Source organism: Camelus ferus, chromosome 11, assembly GCF_009834535.1.
Source record: "Camelus ferus isolate YT-003-E chromosome 11, BCGSAC_Cfer_1.0, whole genome shotgun sequence".
NCBI classification, from domain to species: Eukaryota; Metazoa; Chordata; class Mammalia; order Artiodactyla; family Camelidae; genus Camelus; species Camelus ferus.
The window spans coordinates 36,530,274-36,554,998 of NC_045706.1; the positions used below are offsets into that span (position 1 = coordinate 36,530,274).

The 24,725-nt window shown below is 39.4% G+C and overlaps 2 protein-coding genes across 4 annotated transcripts in view; one reads left to right on the plus strand and one right to left on the minus strand.

The window, feature by feature from the left end:
* The window catches only part of PRKG1 (protein kinase cGMP-dependent 1), a 1,107,834-nt gene that overhangs the window by 627,352 nt on the left and 455,757 nt on the right, over window positions 1–24,725 (plus strand). The gene's annotated exons all lie outside the window — the stretch shown is intronic.
* On the minus strand, window positions 5,401–9,152 carry CSTF2T (cleavage stimulation factor subunit 2 tau variant). Its single transcript, XM_006181680.3, has one exon. The coding sequence runs from the start codon at window positions 9,076–9,078 to the stop codon at window positions 7,168–7,170; it is 1,911 nt and encodes a 636-aa protein (XP_006181742.2). The 5' UTR covers window positions 9,079–9,152; the 3' UTR covers window positions 5,401–7,167.

Below are 24,725 nucleotides of genomic sequence, written 5' to 3' on the forward strand. Positions count from 1 at the left end.
CAACTGTGGTATTTTACGTTTGGCTTTCCATTAAGCCAAATTTTTGTCTGTTTGCTTATTTTTGAATATAGTTTCTAATAGAGAGGATGCTTCCTTTACTTCAGACTAGGTAGGGATTTTTGTCAATTCTTGAACTTCTGTGTCAATGGAGGGGCGGCCATTTGAGTAAATTAAAAATCCTTTCTACTTGTCTTACTATTGATTGTAAAGGGTTTTTTAGTGCATTTTTAAAAAATTTTTATTTCTCTTAGGATTCATTTTAAGCAGTGCTTCTCTAACTTTTATTTGCACGTGAATCACTTGGGGATCTTATTAAAATGCAGATTTTGATTCAGTAGGTCTTAGATGGGGCCTTGGATTCAGCATGTTTAACAGGCTTCCAGGTGATGCTGATGTGGCTGGTCCAAGGACCACATTTTAATCAGCAAGTGTTTACCATATTCAGTTTCCTTGTGCATATTAACATCACGCAGTGGGGGAAGGAGGAGGACCAGAATGGAAGCATGTTGGTATCGCCCCAGGGCAACCCCTCAGAGATGGAAGGGAAATTGGTGGTGATACCAAACTTCAGATTGAATTTTTCTTCCATTACCTGAAAAATTCCTGTGAGAAAATTGAAGGTTTGACTTAATGCTTTGTCAGTGATTACCAGTTACAAATTTCCTTTAAGGTGGAACAAGGGTTTAGACACTTAACAAAACAATCTGAGCTCCTCAGTCTAAAGATTTTTTTTAAGTATTTTTTCAGTTACCTTGACCCCACAAAATTGAACAATTCATTTTTAGCCACTCACTTTTATCAGATCTTTTCAAAACATTCAATATAGTTTTTGTAGAAATAACATTTTTGCACACTCATATTAATATATCTATGTCTATATATATATTTGAAAAATTAGTATAAGTGGTACAAGCTGGTTTAAAAACACAGTTGACATAATGGATATATATATATATATATATATATATATATATATATATATATTCAGCATAGTTTTCATCGACGTAACCTTGCAGTTTTGCAATATATTCCACATATGCATGCATACTATGTATCTATATGCCTATGCCTATATGCTTATCTATACATTACAATAAGTAAAATGAGCATCAATTTGGGAACAAACACAACTGACATGATAAATATAACATGGGCATAATAAAGAGTAACTCATTAATGACAGTCATCAAGTTTGCCTTGTGCCTGTAATGATATGCTTTCCAAAAACATTGGAGAATATGAAATAGTGTTTAAGTGGTGCTTGGGTAGAAATCTAGTATTAAAAAACAAAACAAGGAGATGAGAGAGAATGGAGGGACTGTTTTAAACGGGGTTCTCATGAAGAGCTTCTCTGAGTTAGTATGTATAAGTTGAAATCTGAGTGAAGAGAATCAATCAGCCAGTCAGATGGTTGGGGGAAGAGTAGGGTAAGAGCTCGGGAAACTGCCAAGTACAAAGTTCAGAGACGAAAGTGAGTTTGGGAAACTCAGGAAAATGAAGCTAGGCTTGAAGGAGCTGTAGCAGTAAGTTGGGGGGCAGCAGTAGGATGTAAGATTGCTGTAGGGAAGATCTCCCATAGTTAGGGCTTTATGGGACGTGGTAAGGATTTGGAATTTTATTTCTAAGTGCAATGTAAGCCATGAGAGGTTTTAAACAAGGAGTGACATGATCTGATTAAGGGTTTTTGTTTTTGTTTTTGTTTTTTTGGTTTGTTTTTGTTTTTTAAATCATTGTGGCTGCTGTGTGGAAATTACCTAGTGGATCATCTTTCAAAAATTAGTTAATAACAGATAAAGAAATTAAAGATCTCTTATTCTACCACATATACTATACATATGCCCATTCTAAAACTGTTAATATTTAATATTTATGTGTGATATATATTTCTCATTATATATACATCAAATATATATATATATATATTTGAATTTAAAAAGATGTTGCTATTTTGGCTTAATATTTATTAAAAATAAAAACGATTTGTGGGAGAAATGGAGTCATTGGATTAGTGTTCCAGGCATTCCTGTTCTCAGTATACCTCATGAAAAATTATAAATAAAAATGTGCCGAATCTTTTTTTGATTGTTTTTTATCTGGGTCTTTGGTTGGTTGATTTTGCAAATATACTTGCTGAACCAGTTGTTCAACCATTTTTCTAGTCCGCATTTGTCAAGTTAGACACTAAACATTTCAATTAGTACTAATAGCTGTGTTTACATACAGAGTAAAAGCAGGAGTTGTAAACTCAAATTATTACAAGGACGGGCAAGTAACTGTGTGAATCAAGCCTAGTATAAGATCCAGGGGGAGGCTGGACTTGTCGACAAAGAGTCTCGAGAATACATGTTCACCTGAATGCATTCAAATTCAAAATTTTGAGAACTTTGGGCTGGTCGAACGAAACATATCTGCAGGCTCAGTTGGCCCAGAGGCCACAGATTTGAGGTCCCTTGTCCAAGGAAATTTAAAGCTTCTGTAGGACAAAACTTTGACAAAATTGATGGTGGTGGGGTGGCCAGAGGTATATGATTCTAGAGATTTCAACACTAATTTCTCTGCTTCTTAAAACCGAGGAGGAACTTTTTCTCTGATTGATGATCAATACGCATGCATGATGCAATCATATTAGATGCGGGTTTGCCCAAAGACGGAATACTTTCCATTCATAGGAAGTGGTTGTGTTTATCCTCACAGAGCCAGGTTCGTGTCTGCAGTGTTTTTAGTACCTATTTATGTTGCTATGTTATTTAGCATGTGAACAAGGGTGACATTTGGGATATAGAATATGCTTTTGTGAAGGTTAATGAGCCAAGCAAGCCCCCGACAGACCTTTCCATCACATTAATTCAAATATAGGCTTATGTTTTGAATAGCATTAAAGTGAACCTTTAAGATAAAAGAAATTGGGAACTGAGTTACTGCCGATGTATCTTTTTCTGGGGAATGTCCAGGAATAAATATGTAAGCAGACTCCTAAATAGGTAGAAGTTGCTTCCTATTCACTCCAGGCAGCAAGGTGAGGCAGGAGAGCAATCAAAGGCTGGCAGGTACATTGAAGTGGCCTGCAGACTTTTGCAGGAGAATTATTGAAGAATATTAGTCATGTAATAAGACAGATTTTGATTCAAACAGGCTACTAAATTGACAAAATAATTTGGGGGAAACTGCTGGTTTCCTTTCCTGATGCCCAAGAAATTCTCCATATTACTTTTGTCAGAAACAGCAAATAAGTAATCAAGCAGATAAGATTTTTTTTAAATGACCAACCTTTGTGATACGTATAAGATTTGATTTCAAATGTCTGCAAATTTTATATATACTGAATCATACAAAGTCAATTATGGTTGAGAATGTTGTATAGTTTATTCTAACTCCTTGGTAATTAGTTACCTAACCTTGGGACCTAAATCCACTACTGGTTATAGAGAGTTGTCATTAACTAGAACATTTCAGTTCTTTTTTTCTAGGTAAATACTTTGTTATTTTTATGTACAGTATTTTTAATAAGCACTCGGTTTGTTATTTTTGACAATGCTACCCCATTCTTTTGATACAATAAATGCCCTTTACTGGCATAAGCTTGATACTGTGGTACAGAAGTATCAAGAAGAAACATGCCTGTTAATATCTGATGAGAAAGGTAATTTGTAATATGAATATTTGTGAAGCTGAATTTTCAACTAAGGGGGGTAAAACTTTCGTTTTAAGGTGCATAGAAGCAAATGAAAATATTAAAAGATATGGTTCAGTTATGATCTGAAATTACATATATATGAAATATATGAGCATATTAAATACCAGTATAATATTCATACTATTAATAATTTTAATGTTAACATTAACTATATTTATTATTTTAAATATATTCATTTCCTTAAAATGAATTAGGTCTTGACTATAGAGCTTTCTTGACAAAATACTGATGAGAAAAGCAAGCTCCAACCAGAAAGCCATCTGGAGGTTAGCTGGCAGTAGAAAGCATTGAGAGGCTGACATATTCTTTTGTGAGAAGACTGTGAGATGTAACTGATAATTCAGTTTTCTCTGTCACAGTAGGTGGTTGCACATAATTATCCTTAGACTTCATCAGACCTAAGAAAATGGCCTGACACACCATAGGAAATTAGGTTCTGTGTGCTCAGCTAATGTCCCACCACAGCATGGAGAAGCAAGAAGCTTTGCAAGCTGTGATTATGTTAAGGTTCTTCTTTAAAAATAAAAATGCTTTCTACTTTTATCATTCTGTTAAGTATAGTTGAAAAGTCATCCACGATCTCCCGTGGATTACCCTGCCTTCACTTGAGATTCATGTTGGCCTATATCTTATCAAATGCTCCCAGACCTAGTAGTCTTGGGACCTCAGCAAAGATTAAAACATATCTTGTTATTAATCAGTAATGTAAGAGGGGAAGGGCTCTGAGCAAGCACTGATTAAAGCTAAGCATTTCTTATTTCCAAAAACACATGCACTGCCCAAGAGGAATAAATCCTGAAGTTTAGGCATCCACAAATCAGTGTTTCATCCCACTATCTTCAACTACTGTTACAAGTTTGTGATTTCACTTGAAGTCTGTCCACATTTGGGAAAATGCAGAATGCCAGGGTTGTAACCAATTATGTAGTAAAACACATGACTGATAGTAGCAGACATGTATTTCTTGTATCCTTATCAAATGAAATGAGGCTCTATACTCTGTATCAGTCCTGGGACAGACAGGCCATGCGTGAATTGGAAATGAGGAGAGAACTTATTAAGTTTACCACAGTAAAGGAGATTGCTTGTATTATCTATTTCTAATTTATTTTCTAATGCAAATAGTTGTTATAGCTCATTTGTTCTGTGTGGAATTTAAATCCTTTGTGGGAAAATTTATGTGCTCTTAATGGAATTTTTTTTTCCCCACTAAGACTCTGATAGACTGTTTTGTCCTTCCTTCTCACCTGTGATTTTTGCTATAATGAATATAGAAATGAGTAAGACAGCCCATGTTCACAGCTCCTGGTCTATTTAAACTGGGAGCTAGGGGTAAAAGTAAGAGTGCATTGCAGTATAACAAGTGCTGTCAGTACTGAAGATACTGTCCCTATAAGGTGTTCTGGGACAGAGAAGAGTTCTCTTGTGGGGGGGGGGGGTAATAAACAAAAGGAAGCCTCACATCTGAGGATCCAAGATGTTGCTACTGATATGAATCATAGAAACACATGGTTGGTATACATAATATATAACCACTTTAACTGTGAAACTATATAGATGATGAATCTAAAAAACGTATTTCTATCCATTCCTGTAATTTCTTTAGTTTTGCCTTTTCATTTAAAAGAAAAAAGTATCCAAGCCCCATAGATCTGTCATTTTTGAATAACACATCCATTAAAAACAAACATCAGATACTAAACTCAGCCTTTTTACATTCCTTTTATTTAGTCTGCATTAAACAATGCAGAAATTTTACTACAACAAAGAATATAACATTGAATGGTTTTCAGTTAGAGCCTTTCAGTGAAAGCTTTCGGATAAAGCAACTACAATTTCAAAGTAATCAAGCCAACTCTTGAATTAGTATTAACCAGAACTATTATCCATGTAAAGGAGTTATCCCTTCCAGTAAGGGAAAACATGGGGAAATTAACAATATGAACAATAAAACAGGAGTAAAATAGGTAGTAGGAAACATCGCAGGGAGGAAAATGTTGTAAAGAGTATCCATTTAAAACATAGAAACCTTGCAAGGGGAAAATAATTGTTTCTAAGTCTCAGCTCTCTCCTTGTGTTAATTTTTTCCTCTGTAACTAGAAATTGGTTTTTCTTCTCCAGAGTAAGATCACCTGGTTACTTGGGTGTTTATACTTCTGTTAATTACTACTTGTTCTGTCATATGAAGTTTTGTCACCTCATTCTCAAAGCTTAGAGATAAATTAGTTTGTAGCTCTAAAGAAACTGATAAGCCTCACCTTCCTACTGATTTTTAAATGTCTCATGAGTATGTACATTAGGACGTGGCTTTATTATGTGTAAAAAGAAAGTGGGTAATAACCAACTGAGCAGACTTTAGACAAGAATATCTCTACCTACCTCAGCCTCAATTATTCTAAGATGGTGACAGATAACTAGATTTTGAAATAAGAAAACTAAAAGGCATTTTAAATGTTGCCAAGACTAAGAGTTTCAAAATCCTGGTTGACCAGATGGATACCATCTGCGTATGAAAGATGGTTACCAGGAAACTGAGAGCTTTACTGCATGAAGCCCTCCACTATTTATGAAGGGCCCAATGCTGTGTATAATTCATCCAGATCAACCATTCTCTAGATACTGGTTTTTGGAAAGGATGTGAGAAAATTACTCAGATTCAGACTTGGGCTTAACAACTACTGAGAAATAGGAAGGTACTGAGATATACAGTCTCATCAGATTTAAGTAACCAAGCTGATAATAGAACTGTTCTAGCAAAATCATTACACTCAGGGCCAGGCCACAGTATTGCTTGAAGGGTGGGGAATAAATGAACATCACATCAGATGCATTCCTTGACTTTTCAGGTAGCACAGCTTCAGAAGAAACAATTCCAATACAAGTTGAGACTTATCTGGTTAGCTTGAACATTTTGAAGTAATTCCCAAACTCCAAAACAATGCTTAACCTAATACAGCATTCTGTTGCCCCTGAAATAGGATTTTGTTTTAAATGGCTTACTCAAAAAATATATAATTTTGAGGTAAACTTCTTTATTTTCTTATGTAACCAAACATCTTAAACTATCTTAGTAAGTTACCAGTTAAACAGATCATCTTTTAGTCTTTTATGTGCAGTTTTCACATTGTTTTACTCAATATTTTAAAAATGTAGTTAATACACTGTAGACACTTTTACTAATACTGCATATTCTTTGTAATCTTATTTGGTACAATATAATCATGTTGAGTTACTTTTGTATATTTACAGTGAATTAAACTGAATAGACCCACTCCCTCCTCCCCCAACCCCGCAATTAAAAGAAGGAAAAAAAAAAAAAAGAAAAAGAAAAAGACAACACGCAATGAGATTAGGTTCTGGGAGAAAGTTAACCCTAATCGTTCAAGTGTGGAGATGCAGAAGTCAGCTTTTGGCACCTCTCCATTCTCTATGCTACCCTTCTGGGACTACTGACAAATATTTTCTAAAACCTTTCAGGAAGCTCCAGTAGATTTCTGGATCTGTTCCTTTAAAATCAAGATACTCTGCCTTTGCTCAGGAGGCAACATGGCAATCTGATCTGCAGTCAGTTGAAGAACCTGCATGATCAAAGCTGCCTTTTCTTGATCCTGTGGAGTTACTTGATTCTGCCCAGGACTAAAACTGCTAGGCTGGCCTCCACCTTGCTTGCCTGCCCCCTGCATGCCTGCCCCCTGCATGCCCGCTCCCTGCATGCCTGTCCCTTGCATGCCTGCTCCTTGTATACCTGCGCCCTGCATGCCAGCACCTTGTATACCTGCCCCCTGCATGCCAGCTCCTTGAATACCTGCCCCCTGCATGCCAGCTCCTTGAATACCTGCCCCCTGCATGCCACCTCCTTGAATACCTGCCCCCTGCATGCCAGCTCCAGGATTACCCACCCCTGAAATGCTTGGGACCTGTCTGGGTCCCTGAGGACCACCTGCCCCCATATTAATGGGCCCAGGACCCTGGATTCCCCCGGTCATAGGGCCTCTGGAACTGGGGCCAGGGCCCCTGATCTCCATTCCTCTTGCATCTATGCCTCTCGCTTCCATCCCTCTGGTTTCCATTGCGCAGGTCTCCATTCCTCTTCTCTCCATCACTCGTGTCTCTAGGACCTCAGTTTCCATGGCTCGAGTCTCCATCCCTCGAGAATCTCTACCACCTCTACCATCCATAGGCAGACCCCTTTGATCTATCATGGGTCCTCTGGGCTCTCCAATGAGCAGTCTGGGATCTGTAAGTGGCCCTCCCCTCATCTCATGTGAGGAAGGGCCACGACTGTCATGGCCAGAGGCATGGTGCATTGGAGGACCCTGATGAGGTGGGCCAAGATAGCCTCTGGGCTCTACTTCTCCAGTGACTGAAAGCAAAGTCCCTCCACGCGGGTCATTTGGTGCATCTCCTAACAGTCCTCGAGGAGGCAGGCCACCAGCAGTCATGGGTCCACGAGGTATAGGAGCTCTAGGATCCGATATCTGCACCTGTCCCCGCTCTAATGGCACCGGACCAACCCCTGGCATTCCAACTTGGGGTTGCATTGCTCCTCCAGGAGTTAAGGAACCAGGACCAGGTCCAGGAACTGCAGCTGGAATTGGCCCCGGGGCTGGAATTCCACCCTGGATAGGGGTCTGCATCAGCGGAGGGATGTCTTTCACAGGTCTTCTAGCCAAATGCTGAGGCTGAGGGGCCGGAGGATTCTGCTGGTTCAGTAGAACATTAGGTCCCGGGCAGAGCCCAGGGCCAGGACCAGGACCAGAGACAGACTGAGATTTGCCTGGGATGAGAGGTGTTACATGTATTTTGCGATGGAGAATTTTCAGAGCAATCTCTGGATCCATGATTCTCATCACTACTTGTGCCTGCAGCAGCGCATAAGCCAGTTGTGGGTTCTGAAGTAACATATTTCGAGCTTCCTGGTGACTGTTTTGGACACAGAGCTTCATCTGCTTCATCAGCTCAAACATCTGCTCCGGGGGGAGACTAGCGACCGCTCTGGTAATTGACTCAGGGGCATCTTCTGGATCGATGGGGTCCCCATAGGGTGAGTCAATGATGGGCGCTGCAGGCCCGAGGCTCTTTAACTCCTCCTTGTTCTTTTCACTGGCAGCATTGTCCACCCGAAGCGCTCTCCCGCTGAACTCCCGCCCATTAAGGTTCCGCATGGCACTAAGCGCGGTCTCCTGGTCTTGGTACTCGCAGAAGCCATAACCCTTAGGTTTTCCCGTCTCTCTATCGTATACCAGCCGGAAACTCACAACAGAACCAACCTCCGAGAAAATGTCCTTTAACTGCTCCTCAGTTGCCTCATACGGAATGTTCCCCACGAACACGGAACGCAGTGATCGATCCATTGCCGGGTCTCTCACCGCCAAACTCGACATGATTCCGGCTGTGCACACAGCGGAGAGCGGGTTCTTCCAAGAGTCGTCCTCTTGCGACCCACACTTCCGCCGAGCAACGGAAGCGACTTTCACAATCCGGGCGGAAACCTCATGACTCTGCTTGAATCGTTCCGCAAGTCCGCGGAATCTGCACCACTATGTTCCACTGATTAAATTAACGAATGCTTTCTGCCCCTGATCCTCCTTCATTCAGACGTGTGATTACTTTCTTATCTCTTACTCTGCGTACTTTCTACGGCGCGCCACCTCCCCCGCCAGGAACAACTTGGTGCGGCTCGACCACAGTAAAGATGGTCGCGTAGACTTCACCGTGGTAACAGGGAGCGGCCACCCCCACCTCCCCGTGACGTCAAGGGCGGTTTTGCTTCCGTTTGTCCGGCGGGAAACCGCTAACCGAAAGCAACTACGGTGGCGTGTTCTTTCTTTCTGATACAAGTACTTCCACATAGCAGTTTCTCCTTACTATAGTGTATTTAAAGTATATTTAAAATCACAGTCCTTACACTGAGAGAAAAGGGTAATCGTTTCAAAGCAGATTTGGGATTTGCTCCTTAAAACATAAAAGGAATAACTCCATTTTAGAAGTGCATTTTTGGAAAGTAACTGCCGAGAAGTAACGAACGCTTTTTCCCCTCTCGATCCCCGCCCCCATCTCGTAGCTTCAGGCAACCGCTGTCAATAGGTTTCTGCTCCTTACAAGTTTTCTTTTATGCACGTACTCAGAAATCGAGCTATTGATAATAATGCTTTTTTTCTTAATTATATTAACCGATATCATTACTAATAGTAATGATAATAATTGCATTTTATGCTAAAGGATATAATTTAAATTTATTTAACCATTCTTGGAGGCATTTAGATTAGTTCTGATTATTATAAACTGATGCAATGATTTCACATGGGGAAAACAAACTAGTTGTTTCTATTCTGCTAGTTTTGCTGGCCAAAGTTGAAACATGTGGAGTTTGTTTTTTGCCCCATTTAACAATAGAATTGAAGCTTGCCGAGGGCTAGGTGATTTGCTAAGTAGGCAGTAACTGGCAAAGCCTCAGTTCTTACCCAGGTTGGTCAGTCACAGCTCCAGAGCAGCTCTGCCCCACATGGTAGCCACTAGCGACTTGTAGCTATGGGGTACTTGAAATGTGGCTAGTGTGACTGCGAAATTGAGCTTTTAATTTCATTGCTTTTATTAATTGAAATATAAAAACTGATAATCACTCCAGCTATTGGAAAACTTTTTTTAAGCATATTTGAAACAACTTGGATATAGAATGATAAATTTTATTAAATCTAAATTTAAAATATTCTCGGTTAAAATTTAGCTTTCTAATTGAGATGTACTATTCTTGTAAAATACATGCAAGATTTTGAAGACTTAAGTATAAAAATGCAAAAATATCTCATTGATTACATGTCAAAGAGATACTGTTGTCCATGAGAGGTTCTTGTCTTGTGGCAGAAAGAATTCAGAAACAAGGAGGTCAAAAAAGCAAAGCAAGGATTTATTAAGGGATAGATAGTACACTCTCAAGGAGAGAGCGGGCCGACCTGCCCTGAGTTTCCTTGACAAGCTCATTATATGGGTGTAAAAATGAATGGGCAGAATAGGAGGGGTTTGGGGTCATCTTTCCTGATCTTCATCCCAGCTCCACCTTCCCAGGTGGGGAGGAGGGATTTGTTTGTCCTTATTTAGTCTTTTTTTTTTTTTTTTAATTGAGGTATAGTCAGTTTACAATGTTTTGTCAATTTCTGGTATACAGCACAATTCTTCAGTCATACTTGAATACACATATATTCATTTTCATAGTCTTTTTCACCGTAAGATACTATAAGATACTGAATATATTTCCCTGTGATATACAGTATAAATTTGTTTATCTATTTTATATGTACCAGTCAGTATCTGCAAATCTCAAACTCCCAGTTTATCCCTTCCCACCCCCTCCCTCTGGCAACCACAAGTCTGTATTCTATGTCTGTGAGTCTGTTTCTGTTTTATATATAAGTTCATTTGTCTTTCTTATTTAGTCTTGATTGGGAAGTTGGATGATGTCATAATGATCAAAAGGTTACATTCAGTTGGTGGGAATTCTTGTCTTGTCCCACCCTTCTGCCTCCAGGACACTTGTCAACCCAGAAGGTATGATTTCTGGGTTGACATGGAGGATCCTGGTTTTCTTGGTTGATCCAAGGACCCCCGTTGTTCACAAGATGTATGGTTTTCTGCCATTTGGCCCATGTCCCCCTTTCTCTGCTCATATATAGCTACCTGCCTGCTCTAACAATACTTTTAATATGTGGGATTAAACAAAATATATTTTGACATTAATAGCACTCATTTTATTTTACTTTTTTTAATGTGGTTCCTCAGAAACATAAAAATTATATATATAAATTACATGTGTCTATGGACTGCATTGCTTCAGAGCCTAAGTCTTAAATTTTAAGCAGAGAATCATTTTATTCTACATATGCCTTTTTGAGGGGATGAAACCTTAAGTTTCATCAAAACATTGTGTTATGTGTCCGGGTATCATAGTTCAATGAATAGATCTGAAATTAGTGTGAAGGTTTAGCTACAGATCCCACAAAGCACCCATGTACCTTCAACTGTTTTAGTAGTTCTTTAAAACAGGCTTGGACATAGCTATTCATTCAAGATATATGATAACTCATGTCTGCAAATGATAAAGTATATTACTTGCTAGTAATATTTTTTCCTGATTCTTTTACTTGAGGTAGGGCAGGGATGGAGGGGTGTTAAGGATGGTATTATTTCAGAAAACTAAAAAACAAGTTCATTTGGTTCATTTGTCTCTTTTTCATACCATCTCTTTACTGAGAAAGCCGTGACGTTTTAACACACATTCTATCAAGGACAGCTTAGACATCAATTACATATGTATTTGTGTGTGTACTAAATGTAGTGATCATGTGGATGATAACAGGCTATTAGAATAAATTATAAAGTTCATAAAAATTTGTGCAGTTTATCTGACAGTGAGAGTTTCTTTAGTGCTACTGCTGACTTTAGCATATATGAGAACCACTTGGACCTGTGGCTGGTTAAGTCACCACCTCCCCTCCCCTGACTTAGTTCTGACTTAGTATTTCTGGAGTAGGATTGGAGGCTTTGCATTTTTAACAAGTTCTCAGGTGGTGCTGATGCTGCTGGTCTGGGGACCCCACTTTAGGAATCATTGATCTAAAGAAAGGAACTTGAAGTATTTGTTTGTTTGTTTGTTTTCATTTGTATCAGGCCAAACTAAATTTAGTACTCCGTTAAAAGGTGTAAGATATGGGTGGTCTTTAAAAAAATTCTATTACTATTTTAATGTTGATCTAGTATAGCTAGTGCATGCTGGTCCTACAAGCAAGATACCCTGGGCTCAAAGGATGGGTGAACAGGGTGGCTGCGGAGCTCTGGGAACAAACAAGAAGGGATAGGCCATTACTGTGAAAGTGTGCTTTTTGTCACAGGCCTCGTGTGTTCTCTTTAGTCCCCTTATTCCAAACTAGGAGAATGTTTTGATATAGCCCCCTTCAGAGAGGACTGGTGTGACCGAGCACATAGCTTGATGCCCAGGACACATAAATTAATATTTATTGTTAACTGGGTGGCCCAGAATTACCAAGAGTTCTTAGGAGCCTGTACATTTCCTGGTGCCAACACATAATTTTCATAGCTCTACCTTGGAAGAACTTCCATTTTATCCTGCTTTCTTTGTTCCCATATGTTTAAACTTTAGGCTTTTATTGCATGGCATGCGATCTGAAGACAAATGTACATGGCATCTTTCATGTTCAGACATCAATTCATTCAATAAATCAAAATAACAACTATATTGAGTGATTTTTAAACAAACACATCAGGGCCTATGGCCAAATGAGGAGCATTCTTCAAACTAATCAACTTCAGAAACTATAAGTTTAATCTGTTGAGGCTTCCAGTGTTCAAAATTATTTTTAAACTCTTGCCCTGAAATTGTTTTAGGGCTCCATTTATAAGTCATACTAGAAAGTCAGTGCCTTAACTCAAAGGTATACCTCGTTTTCAACCAAGAACAGAGTCATGCAACTGAATCACCTAACTTTCTGACAAGACTTGCCAAAAAATATTATTTAACTATTTCCAAATATCAAAACCTCACATCAGAATATAAAGACTCTATTGACTTTGAGGGTTTTAAGAAAGATTCACCATGGATTAATTAGACAAATTCCAAAGACAAGTGCTAAAAATATTTTTAGCTATGAGAGACATTTTTGAAAGAAAGATATGGGACCTTCAAGGAATAGATCAAACATACTCCTCCACAAAGTTCTCCCTAACCTTCCTCTTCCTTTCTCTAGGTTGGAATTAAGTTCATTTTCCTCTGAATGTAAAGCATCCCTTATCTTTCTGATGATAGTAACTCTTTTACCTTTTAGCAGAATTGTAATTTTCTTTATAGTACATCATTCAAAGAAAGAAGTAGATTCCACTTTGTCAATTAACAAAGTGTCTTATATTTATTCCTTTATCACGTAAATATTTATCCTAAGCAGTGGCAGTGTAGCAGTGAAAATGATAGACACTCCAGTAGAACAAACACTCGAGGTGTGGTCCCTGGACCAGTAGCATGAGCATCATCTGGAAACATTTGAGATGCGGTATTTCGGGTCCTACCTCAAACCTACTACATCAGAAACTCGTGTGTGTGTTGGGGGTGGGGGTGTATACATACAGAAATTTGTGTTTTAAAAAGCTCTCCAGGTGATTCTGTGATTTTGGCTAATATTTGAGAAGACTGAAATAAAGGGAGGCAACGATAGATAAATAGATAGATAGACACATACATACATACACACTTTGTCTTCTTCACCACTGGATCCTCAGCACCTAGGATAGAGCTTAGCATAAGAGGGTGCTTATTATATGTTGAGTAAATGATGGGCAGTGATCTTAGAGTTACCTAATCCACAAACTCTTTATTTTACATAAGACGAAATTTGTAGCATTAAATAGCATGTTCCAAATCAGAATGGGGACCTGCTTCCAGGACCCTTGTCATTTTATTTTAGGTCAGTGATAATTCTTCCAGGTTATTATTGGGTAAAATAGTTATGTAAATAAAGTATGTAGAGCTGGAAGAGAGTGATAAGGTCTAGATTGTCAAGGAAGACTTCCTGATGGAGCTGGGATTTTAAGGGATGGGTTATAATCTGGTATGTGTAAACAGAAGGAGAAGAGTCCAGGAGCTTAGAATGGCCAAAACATGACATTGGAACCTGATGTTTTTGATGCCTTCAGAGGAGACCAATAGCGAGTTGGGGAGTACTGTGACAGAAGATTGTCTTTTGGGACCAATTACAAAAGATCTTGAAAATCAGATTCATAAATCTGAACTTGGTTTAAGAGTCAGTAGGCTTTCTTCCATCTTTCTGAATTGTGAACATAGAATAGTAATGGCAGACGTTTAAGAATACCAGTCTTATCTAGTCCTTCTTCTTGATATCTTTTGCACTTGGACCGCCCATTTTAATACTTGGACTAGAATATGGATGTGATACCCATTGTCTTCTATCTTGTGTCAGAGGCACCGACATTCCTGGATCACCACTTCATCATAGAACCCACATCTGTTTTCTGTTCTTCTTGTTATGTCCAGTGCCTTTTATATTCTAAGCACTCAGGAAATATGTTTAAGATAATTACAAGGTTATCTTATAGTAGCAGTTTACATATGTTAACCAAATGAACATTTAATACTCTCAATGTACAAAATACTTTTCTTTAGGTTCCCACATCTGGTCTTGACAACAGTCATGATAGGAACATGTGATTTTATCCTTATTTTAAAGATGCAGAAACTTAGAGAACTGTTACCTAGGACTTGACTAACAATGAACTCACTCAAAATACAGTTATTATTCATCATAGCTACCTCTGAGCTCTTAACTGGAAGGGAGGCCCTCTGATAAATGTCTTATAAAATGCAACATTTAATTTAATCCTTTTCAACAATCCTTCTGAGATAAGGAGTCATAATGTCTGAATTTATAGCTAAGGAAGCAGAGGCACAGAGAAGCGAACGAGTGTGCCCACGTTGACTGGCAGGATTTGAATACACATCATTTGACTCAAAGGACTCAAGTTCTTAAATTATTCCATTAAATGAGTTTCCCAAGGATACATAGCTAATAAGTGGCAAAGCCACAGCCTGAAACCAGGTCTCTTGATTTTAAACATCTTATTTCACGGTGATCACAGGTTGCTGAGGCTTGGACACAGGCTCCCTTGGCCTTTTTCCTGATTATCTTGTGAGTGTAACTGACTGCAATTCTGACATCACAATCAGTGCTGTGGCAACAGATGGACTATAAGGAATAAAGACTGAAGCAATTGAGAAAATGTTTCCTTTTTAATTTGCATGGCTTTTGTTAACATCACATAAGGATTTTTTTTTAAAAAAAAAACATCCAATTCGATAGGTAATGAATGTGTTCTCCATAAAAATGAAAGAGCCCCAAATTTCTCCGACCTAAAATAAGGTTGGTATGTGACATTTTCCCCAAATTTTACAGTATATTTAATATGAAACAGCATACAGAGGGATAAATGGTAAATGTCACTTACTTTTTTCTTTTTCAGTTGAGGTATAGCTGATGTACAGTGTTGTATTAGTTTCAGGTGTACAGCACAGTGATTCAGTCAGAAATTCCCTTTACCTTATACATGGGGTGAATAGCTTTTATTGGCAAGAGGAAGAGTACGTGAAATTGGGACTGTGGGAAAATGCCAATTCCAGGACTGAAGGCTGGACAAAACAAAACTTCTTCCCTGGGTGGGACTATGTAGTCCAGCCACATTTTTTATAAATGAACAAAACAAAGTCCAGGGAAGACAAGGGACTCAACCAGGGTCAGATGCCTGGATACTGGCCTCGCTTGCCGTGGGATCTAGATCTTCAGACTTTCTTGCGAGGAATGCATTACCTGTTTGTTTTTATCATTTCTTCTGTATGGTAATCATCAATCTACGTTTGCTACATAGAATTAATAGCTGTAGGAGGTGAAGAAACTTAAGTGCAAAGAGACCCAAATTTTCATCAAATGCTATTTATTTTTAAGTGTTTATCTTAATTTTTTTTAATTGAGGTAAAATTGATATCTTTATTTTTATCTTTGAAGGGGTTGGATAGGGTGAACTAAGGGCCTGTCATCAGACTATATTATCTGAAAAATTATACAGAGACAACTTTGGATGACCTTGCCATTTTAATCTGTGGTAGATTTGCAGTTGAATATGGGTAATTTTTAGGCTCCATTCCACAGGACACTTCAGTGAGAATCATATTGATCATTTTTGGTACTCACTGGGCTCTTATATTAATACACTCTTTCAGTATTTAGTTGGCTGAAATTCCACTTGGTCATTTTTATTAAAAGGGCCTACCTGAACTTTGGCTGCGGAGGATCCAGGCTTACACAACCCCATCTTGGTCTGGTGCAGCAGATACCTATTGGAGCTGACAGTCAGGCTCAGGGTGTCGTTAGGGCTGCTGCTTTCAAGCACACACCAGCAGACAGGCCTTTTATTCAAACACAGGAAAGCATAACTAATTGGACAAGAAGCAGAGCTCCCTATCCCCGCTTCAGGCTGTCACCTGAAAGAACAGAGGAAGGAAGTGTTCTCATAAACTGTGGAAAAGTACAAGCCCTGAAATCGGGTCCTGAATAAAGGCATCCTGTGTAAGATGAACAATGTGTGACCAGAACCATCCAACACCCAACTTCAGAAAAATATCTGAACTGGCGTTCACTTCAGAAGTCAGGCTGGTATCTCCCTTCTGAGGCTCAGTGGGCCTGCAGAACGAGTCTATATTTATACCAAGTGACAGGAAAGAGGCCCTTCTGAAATATTTGATTGGGGGTTCAGATCGTTAAAAACAGCAGCAAAAATCAGAATGGCAGAATGTATTTTGGATTTATTATCCCATTTGAACAATCCTTCAAACACATTACTACAGAATGTCAGTTCAGATTTGCCATCAAACAATTGGATTCCCCAGAGTCAGAAATCAGATAAAAATGTAAAATCCAACCTTTGTAGGAATGTGGCAACTAGTGCTTCTTGGCACAAGTACAGAAACCAACTCCAGCCACAGTAAGCAAAAGCAAGGAGTGTCATTTTAACGCTACACTGCTCTCTCTCAAAATCCGCAAGCGATGTATTTGCTTGGACTGCTGTAACAAAATACCACAGATGGGTGTCTTAAACAACCAAGTTTTATTTTCGCACAATTCTGGATACTGGAAGTCTGAGATTGAGACACGGTCCTGTTTACTTTCTCCTGAGGCCTCTCTCCTTGACTTGAAGATAACCACTTTCTAGCTGTATCTTTACACAGCCTTTCCTTCGCGAGTGCAAATCCCTGGTGTCTCTTCCACTTCTTATAAAGACAGCGGTCATATCAGATTAGGGCCCCACCCCCTTACATTTCATTTAACTTTAATTACCTCTTTAAAGGCCCTGTCTCCAAATAAGTCACGTTGGAGGTTAAGCCTTCAACAGCAAATTCACCATACGAACTTGTGTGTTGAGGGAGGGGTGCACAATTTCGTCCATAACATGCAGCAATGCAGTCTTCTTCAGGGAAAGAAAGAATGGGCGATTTTAACGCATTCAGGATGCTCTGTTTCCATACTTGTCTTCTCTCTCCTCTGCTTGAAGAACCAGATCTGTCTGATTCTCTCCTCAGTCCATTGCCATTTAAGGAGATCTTCTACAGTTTTGGACTTCCTTGCTACAGAGTTGCCCAGAGAGAATGATACATTTCTCTGGGTACCAATTCCAGCTTCCTGGGAGAGAGACGTGTAGCTCTACTCTGATGTCCATCCATGATTCAATATAGTATGGGAAAGGGATTGGGACCGGGGTGATGGTGAGACTTTTAACAACTCTGTGTACGGGCCCAGCACTAAGCTGGAGTGGGAGGGACCCTACAGACCTCCGCAGTGCCAGGAGTTAACCTCCTTTACCTGCTGGGCCATGGAGAGGTTCAGGACAACGTGCATCCCACTGGAGAGAGTTTTTCCACATTTCTCTTAAGTCACTCCCTCTGTCTCTGCAAAAATAAAATGCTAGTTCCCAAAATGAGTAACTTTCATAGAAAATTTTAAATGATGATTTATGGATAAAAAAATGGTCTGGTATAAAACAGGAAAGAAATGATTGGGCATCCATTCACGATCTTCAGAAAGCTCACACTTCTATACAATGTATGATTTTCTTCAGGATGAATAGAGTATGCATTTTAAAATATCAAACTCTCCCATCCTTCATATAAATGTATTGATCATTCTCTTCCTGGCAATCGTAAAGAGTAACATTTCTTCTTTATCATCTTCATCACCATCATTTGACATTTACCTTGAAATAACTGCACACACTTTCCCATGCAGCAGTACAAATGAGAGCCGCTCCTCTCGCTGACCTCCAGGTGTTTGCCAGCTCCCTCCTAGCTCTGCAGAACAAAGCCTGTGCCTGCAGGAAAACAGGCAAGTGCCAGTGACCTTTCCTCTGGAGCCTAGTCTTTTGTTAGATCTGAAAATGGAATTGTGTGTGTTAGCCCACGGCCCCTGAGGGGTCTGGGAAAGAGAAGCTGTTGCCTGCAGAGAGAAGAAAGAAAAGGCAGAAGGTTCCCCGGCAGTTTAGTGGTCTGGAGTCTGCCGCCAAGGTCCCTAGATGGAGTAATTGTTACAGGCATTCATTCTCACCTGCAGGACTTCTACACAGAGGCCAGGTTCCAAGAAATCCTCCTAAGAACAGGTGTCCGCAGATGGGATGGAGGAGGTGGGGAAAAATACGCATCTCCGACAGGAAGGAGACCTACCTCATGCAGTTCAGATGGGCCATGGCCTGAGAACTCTTTATTAATTATTTAGGATATTATTACTCATTATTCAGGTCAAATTGACTGAGGACCTGTTTCGTAAATACTTCCGGAGCACATGCTGTGGGGAAGGCAAGGCAAGGAGTTTGACACTGTGGGGCTTTAAATGTGAACTGAAGTGTGACTCCTGCTTTGGTAGAAGTTTTCACTAGAAAGTTTTATTAGCTTTTCTCTGGAACTTTTCCTGAAAATTTACAGCATTCGGATTTAGATTTGTGGCTGAAGAACAGCTGTGCCTGCCAGGAGTTTCCGTTCTGTCAGACAAGATAGAGAATACAGGATGCGAGCAGACAGTTCCCAAATGCATTTTTGATTTGTTTGATTTCCTGAGAGGTATATAGAAAGTGAAAATATAACTACTGTTAACCCATTGACCCTCTTGCTGAGGTAGGAGATAGAAAGGAATTGTTTTCTTTATTGTGAAGAAAAGGCCTTGAGGGGAAGGTACAGCTCAGTGGTAGAGTGTGTGCTTAGCATGCCTGAGGTCCTGGGTTCAATCCTCAGTACCTCCATCAGAAATAAAAAAGAAAATGAGGCTGTAGAGGTCTGCAATAGGCAGCAGTTCCAGCTGACTAAAACTAAAAAAAAGAAAGAAGAAGAAGAAGTAGAAAGAAAGGAACTCTTATTTCTCTTTACCATGCTAGGTCCTCTCTCTCTTTATATATACGCACACACACACACACACACATACTTATATATATTTATACTGATATATAATCTAATTATTTGTTATCACTGATTGCACATGACCTGAAGCAAGTATAACTGACAGCCCCTCATTTTCCTCTCTATCTAGACGCTAGGGGTGTGGCCAAGGCTGTTTCTTGCCAGGCCATGGATTCAATGAGCAGTTTATTATCTTCTCACGAGTTCTTAAACTCTAACCTTAAAACAAAGCATGACTTCTTGACACCAGTATTTAAGTACAAGGTGAATACAATATAACCATTAAATTGAGTATTGCAACTAAATTCAAATGGTAATGGTGCAAATACGAGTTTACCTTTAACCTTGACCACGAGTCCATGCTCACAAGTGAAGAATCGTAACTTACTAACCAGGGGCAATAGTGTCAAGCCTCTGTTGATGCCTGGCTAGATTGGCTTGTTTTGGTGGGGCTCAGTAATTATGGCATTTGAGGATTTTGCTTCCTAAGAGGATCTTTCTTATTCACATACTTTCTCTCCAGTTGAAAAAACAGAAGTCTCTCTCCTGTTTCAGTAGCTGCTGTCCACTATATCCATTCCTTTCTAACCTCCCTCCTTCACTCAAAGTGTAAGTGTCTGTTTCCTCTTGTCTGGGTAGAAAAGCATCCTCGGCTGCTGGAAAGAACAGCACCATGGGAAGCAGAATGAAGTCCCCGTGCCCTTGACTTCCCCTTTGTGGTTCCAAGGCAGTTCTGATTGCTTACCTCAAAGTGTAGCATTTTTTGTCTTCTTCCTTGAGAAGATATCAGCACTTCTTCGTGTGGGAGGTGGCTGTCAGCAGTTGTGGGTGGCTGAGTGAGAAAGCAGATGAAACGGGTTGTTGGAAAAGTTAAATTGGGGGAAGAGTGTTTGAGTGGGGAGTGAAGATAGAAGTAAACATGTTAGTAAATAGATCCAGGATGGCAAGGATCACGGGAAACCATGGCAGCAAGAGTTTTCTCCTGTTTTCTCGTTTTTCTCTCTAAATAGTCTTTCCATTTCCAGCTGTGTATTAAAATTACCGCCAAGTGCTAATGCTTACTCACAATATTATTTGGCAAACTAAGGGTTTAATATACAGCAGGATCATTATACAACTCCAGGTGTCTTTTTATAAATGTAGACTCAAAAACACTATTTAATATTCATCCCTACAATCTAAAAGAGAGCCGTGTGAATCTAAACTGTTCTTATGACAATTACGACGCCATGCACTGTGTGGTGTGCTTTTTACATAATTGCTCATTCAACCCCCACAATAACCTGATGAGTGTTTTTGATGGATGTGGAAACTGAGGCAGAGTTAGTTATCCAGACAGTTCTCTGAATGGGCTCGATGATTTGCCCAGGATTTTACAGCAAGTGAGAGATAGATACGACTCCAGGCAGTCCGACTACAAGAAATAGTTTGTTCCTGAAAGTTCTAACTTATTTTTTGTGCACTTGGAATAAAATGTTGTAGTCCCTCAAAGGAAATATTCTGTTAATTTCACCACCAGCCAAATTTTCTAACTTTTCTTGCCCTGTCAGCTGCCTGTCAGTTTGGTGAAGAAATGTGGCATAAAACTGACAGGAAGAGACTGAAATCTATAGCCACCTGACAGAATATTGAAAAACATTCACAAAGGCTTATTTTGTCATTTACTGTAAAGCACTAAGACCGGCTGCCAGTGGCCCAGGTGATTTAATAGACACCATTCAGCTAATATATTATTTTGCTGAGAAAATTCATTGTGCTGAATTGTTTTCTAATCGTTCGTGGCTGCTTACTTAGAAAAACAGAGTGCCCAGAAACTCTTAAATTATTTCGCAGAGGGGAAAAGTAAAACTGACATGGCTATTAATTTAAGCTGTTGCACACTGAAACTGTCACATTGAAGAAAGAAATATATGTGGAGGAAGATAGATGTGAGTCTTTGCTAAACAGAAACACTTAAAATGGCACTTTTCGTGTATGGAAGTTCAAAAGCTTTATTTATCAATAGGATATTAAAATAGATTGAATATTTTCTAGCTTTAAAACTAGGATGATGAATATGAAAGTGTTTTGCAGACTCTAAAACATTCTGCATACCTCAGGCACATATAGGTTTATGCAATGCAAATATGTTTGGTGTAGTAGTATTGGGTCAGATAGTATTTGTGCAGTGCGATGATATTATTATGCAGCTTCCAGTGTCTCTTCAGAAAAAGACATCCAAACATTCTTTAGAATTCCAAATTTTATTTAGAATCTGAAAGACAGCCACTGAAATCCCATGGATCTGTGTACACTGTTATTTTTATTCCTTCCACTTATATAGTACTTATCATATTGGATGTCTGGATTTCTTTCTACAGAGAAAAAGAGTGGCCACAAAGCCCAGGTATACACCATGGGAGACCGCAGGCTGCTCCCCTGCAGTGACCCTCAGTCATCTAGAAAACTGAAGCACATTCAGGACAAAGAGGAGAATGGAAAAAAAAAAAAAAGAGGGCAGTCAAAAGGAGTAGAGTTTTAGGAGAGAAATGGGTCCCCATCTTGCCTCTTGAGCAACAGAAGAAACGATTTCTTAGAAGGCAAAGACATCATAGAAAGGAAGACAGAAGGATGTGTGGGGTGCTCGCAGCACCATCTTGGTGTGCAGCGGTACATGCCACCCATTTCAGAGAATGGCAGATACACTGATAAAGACCACGACTCCTTCCTGTAGTCAGTGAAAGACTGAACCATCCTCACCTTTATAATTGCTTGGACCAGTAGTTCTCAAAAGTTGGGAGGCGCCGTTCATTGTAATCACAAATGCTAGAAACAACATTTCTATCAGCAATGAATTAGACAGATGAATTCCTTTTATGATAGCTATATATTATTAAAAAATATAGTCTTTTATAATTACATGCAACTGTTTTAAAAATGAGGGACATCTATATGTGTATTTAAGGAATAATCAACTATAGGTATTTTTAGTGAAAAAAAAAAGCAGTGGACTGGGCTATGCTGTAGTATGATCCCATTCTCTTATTAATCTTCTCTTCCTGCACTGGGATGTGCAAGTATGTATCAGCTGTTACACTGGTATGTTTATAACACATTTCTCCAAGGATATTTAAGAAACATATAACTGCAGTTTTCTATGAGTAAGAAGACTAGAGAATTGGATAATAGATTTATTTATTCATGTTGTATCTTTTTGTTGGACTTCATCTACCCCTGTGCTCGTTATCACTTCTCACAACAAAAGCTTTTCTTTAGATAGAACTGAAGAGTTCCGTTTTCTACTCCTTGTCAAGCTTCACAGATAAGTTGACAAACGAAAGGCATACTCAGTCAAATCAGCATGCATCAGCAATCCCAGCAGGCGCTCGCTACAATACAGATTACCTCCAGGAAGGTGAAGTGAAAACCTCTGGACATAGAGCCCTGGAATCTGCATTTGGAGTGACCATCTGGAGTCAAGCCCTGGGGAGGGGAGGCTATAGACTTCACTTTGAGTCACGCTCCATTGGAGTTCATGGAAGGCACGTGTTCACGTGGAGGTCATTTATGTGTCCTAAAATGTAACTGCTCCACGGAGTGAGCGATTCAGCAGCCTGAAGATGTAAATTTACAATGACCACGTTAGAAAAGGCATGTTAAGAATAGCAGCTAGAGCATGGAGGGGATAGCTTGGTGGCAGAGTGTGTGCTTAGCATGCACGAGGTCCTGGGTTCAATCCCCAGTACCTCCATTTTAAAAACTAATTAGTTAATTAATTAAAAGCGTAAAAATTTCCAAATTACTAAAACCAAAACCCTAAACATCAAAACTTTAAAAATTTTCCCTAAAAAAAGAATTAGCAGCTATTATTATCGCCATTGTTACTCTGATTGGATCGGCTGTCCTGCTGACTTCCTCCCACCTGAATGAATGGGAAGAATTGCCCTTGTGTTCATCATCTCATCTGGGTCCACTTGCTTTGTCTCTGAGGGGATGATGGAAGGAGCCCCTGATATGGAAAATCAAAATAAGAAAATGTTTGAAACTTTTCTTAGGAACTTATATGTCTACTACCTTTAATGGTCCTCACTGCAGCTGTGGATGTTCTGTGTGCTTGTGTGCCCTCTCCTTTCCCCAGCCTTTCAAGCTTGTCGTTAGACAGTTTGTGTCTTGGTGGCTCACATGCACTGAGATTATTAGGATGCCAGACCACTTCCTCTACTCTTCTAAGACCTCACCTCCCATAAATGCTGAGGTTCTGCCTTGTGACTGTCAAGCATGGCTCATCATAACTGTCCTGTAGTCTTCGGTTTGCAGCCTGCTGGGCCCTGATTACTACTTCTCCTGGTGAAATGAGACACTTCAGTTACAGACCATTATCCAGATTTCTGGTAATTGCCCTGGAGGATGTGTGAGTGGGGCTTCCTCTCACAGTCAAACAGAACAAAACTAAGACCAAGTGTCTGGACATTCATGTGTCACAAGATTTCGGTGGGGTCTCTTGTGTTCTAGGACCATGTTTCTTCAACATTTTGCTCAGGATGGCTCCTGGAAACCGGTTTCCCTTCCCTTAGTCTGATAATCCAGCATCCCCAGACTGAGCATACCGATGAGCCTCCCTAGTCGCTAGGACCTTACTGTAATAGGATGTAGTGAAACAAGAGCAACGTGTATTTCCATGTAATTGCTATCATTCACTGGGTTGTCAAGGTAACAAGCGCTATGTGAGCTATTAGAATCAGTATGGGCGTAGCTGTTGAGTTAATACCAAAAACTATGCATCATTCAGCAAGCTCTTCTCTTTGCTTACCCAGTTATGTGGCTTTTCTTCTTTAAGAGGACACGTGATGCTCTCCCGATGTCATGGGAAGTGTATTTAACAAGGTAGTCCTCCTTAAGCAGTGGATTTACTCCAGAAAAGCTGCCTGTATACTAAATTCTATTTTCCTGTTGGTGTACATTATAAAAATGGTGTCCTTTATAAAACTTTGTATTTATAAAAATAAAAAAAATTATTTTGTGATATGTGTTGTTTCTCACAAA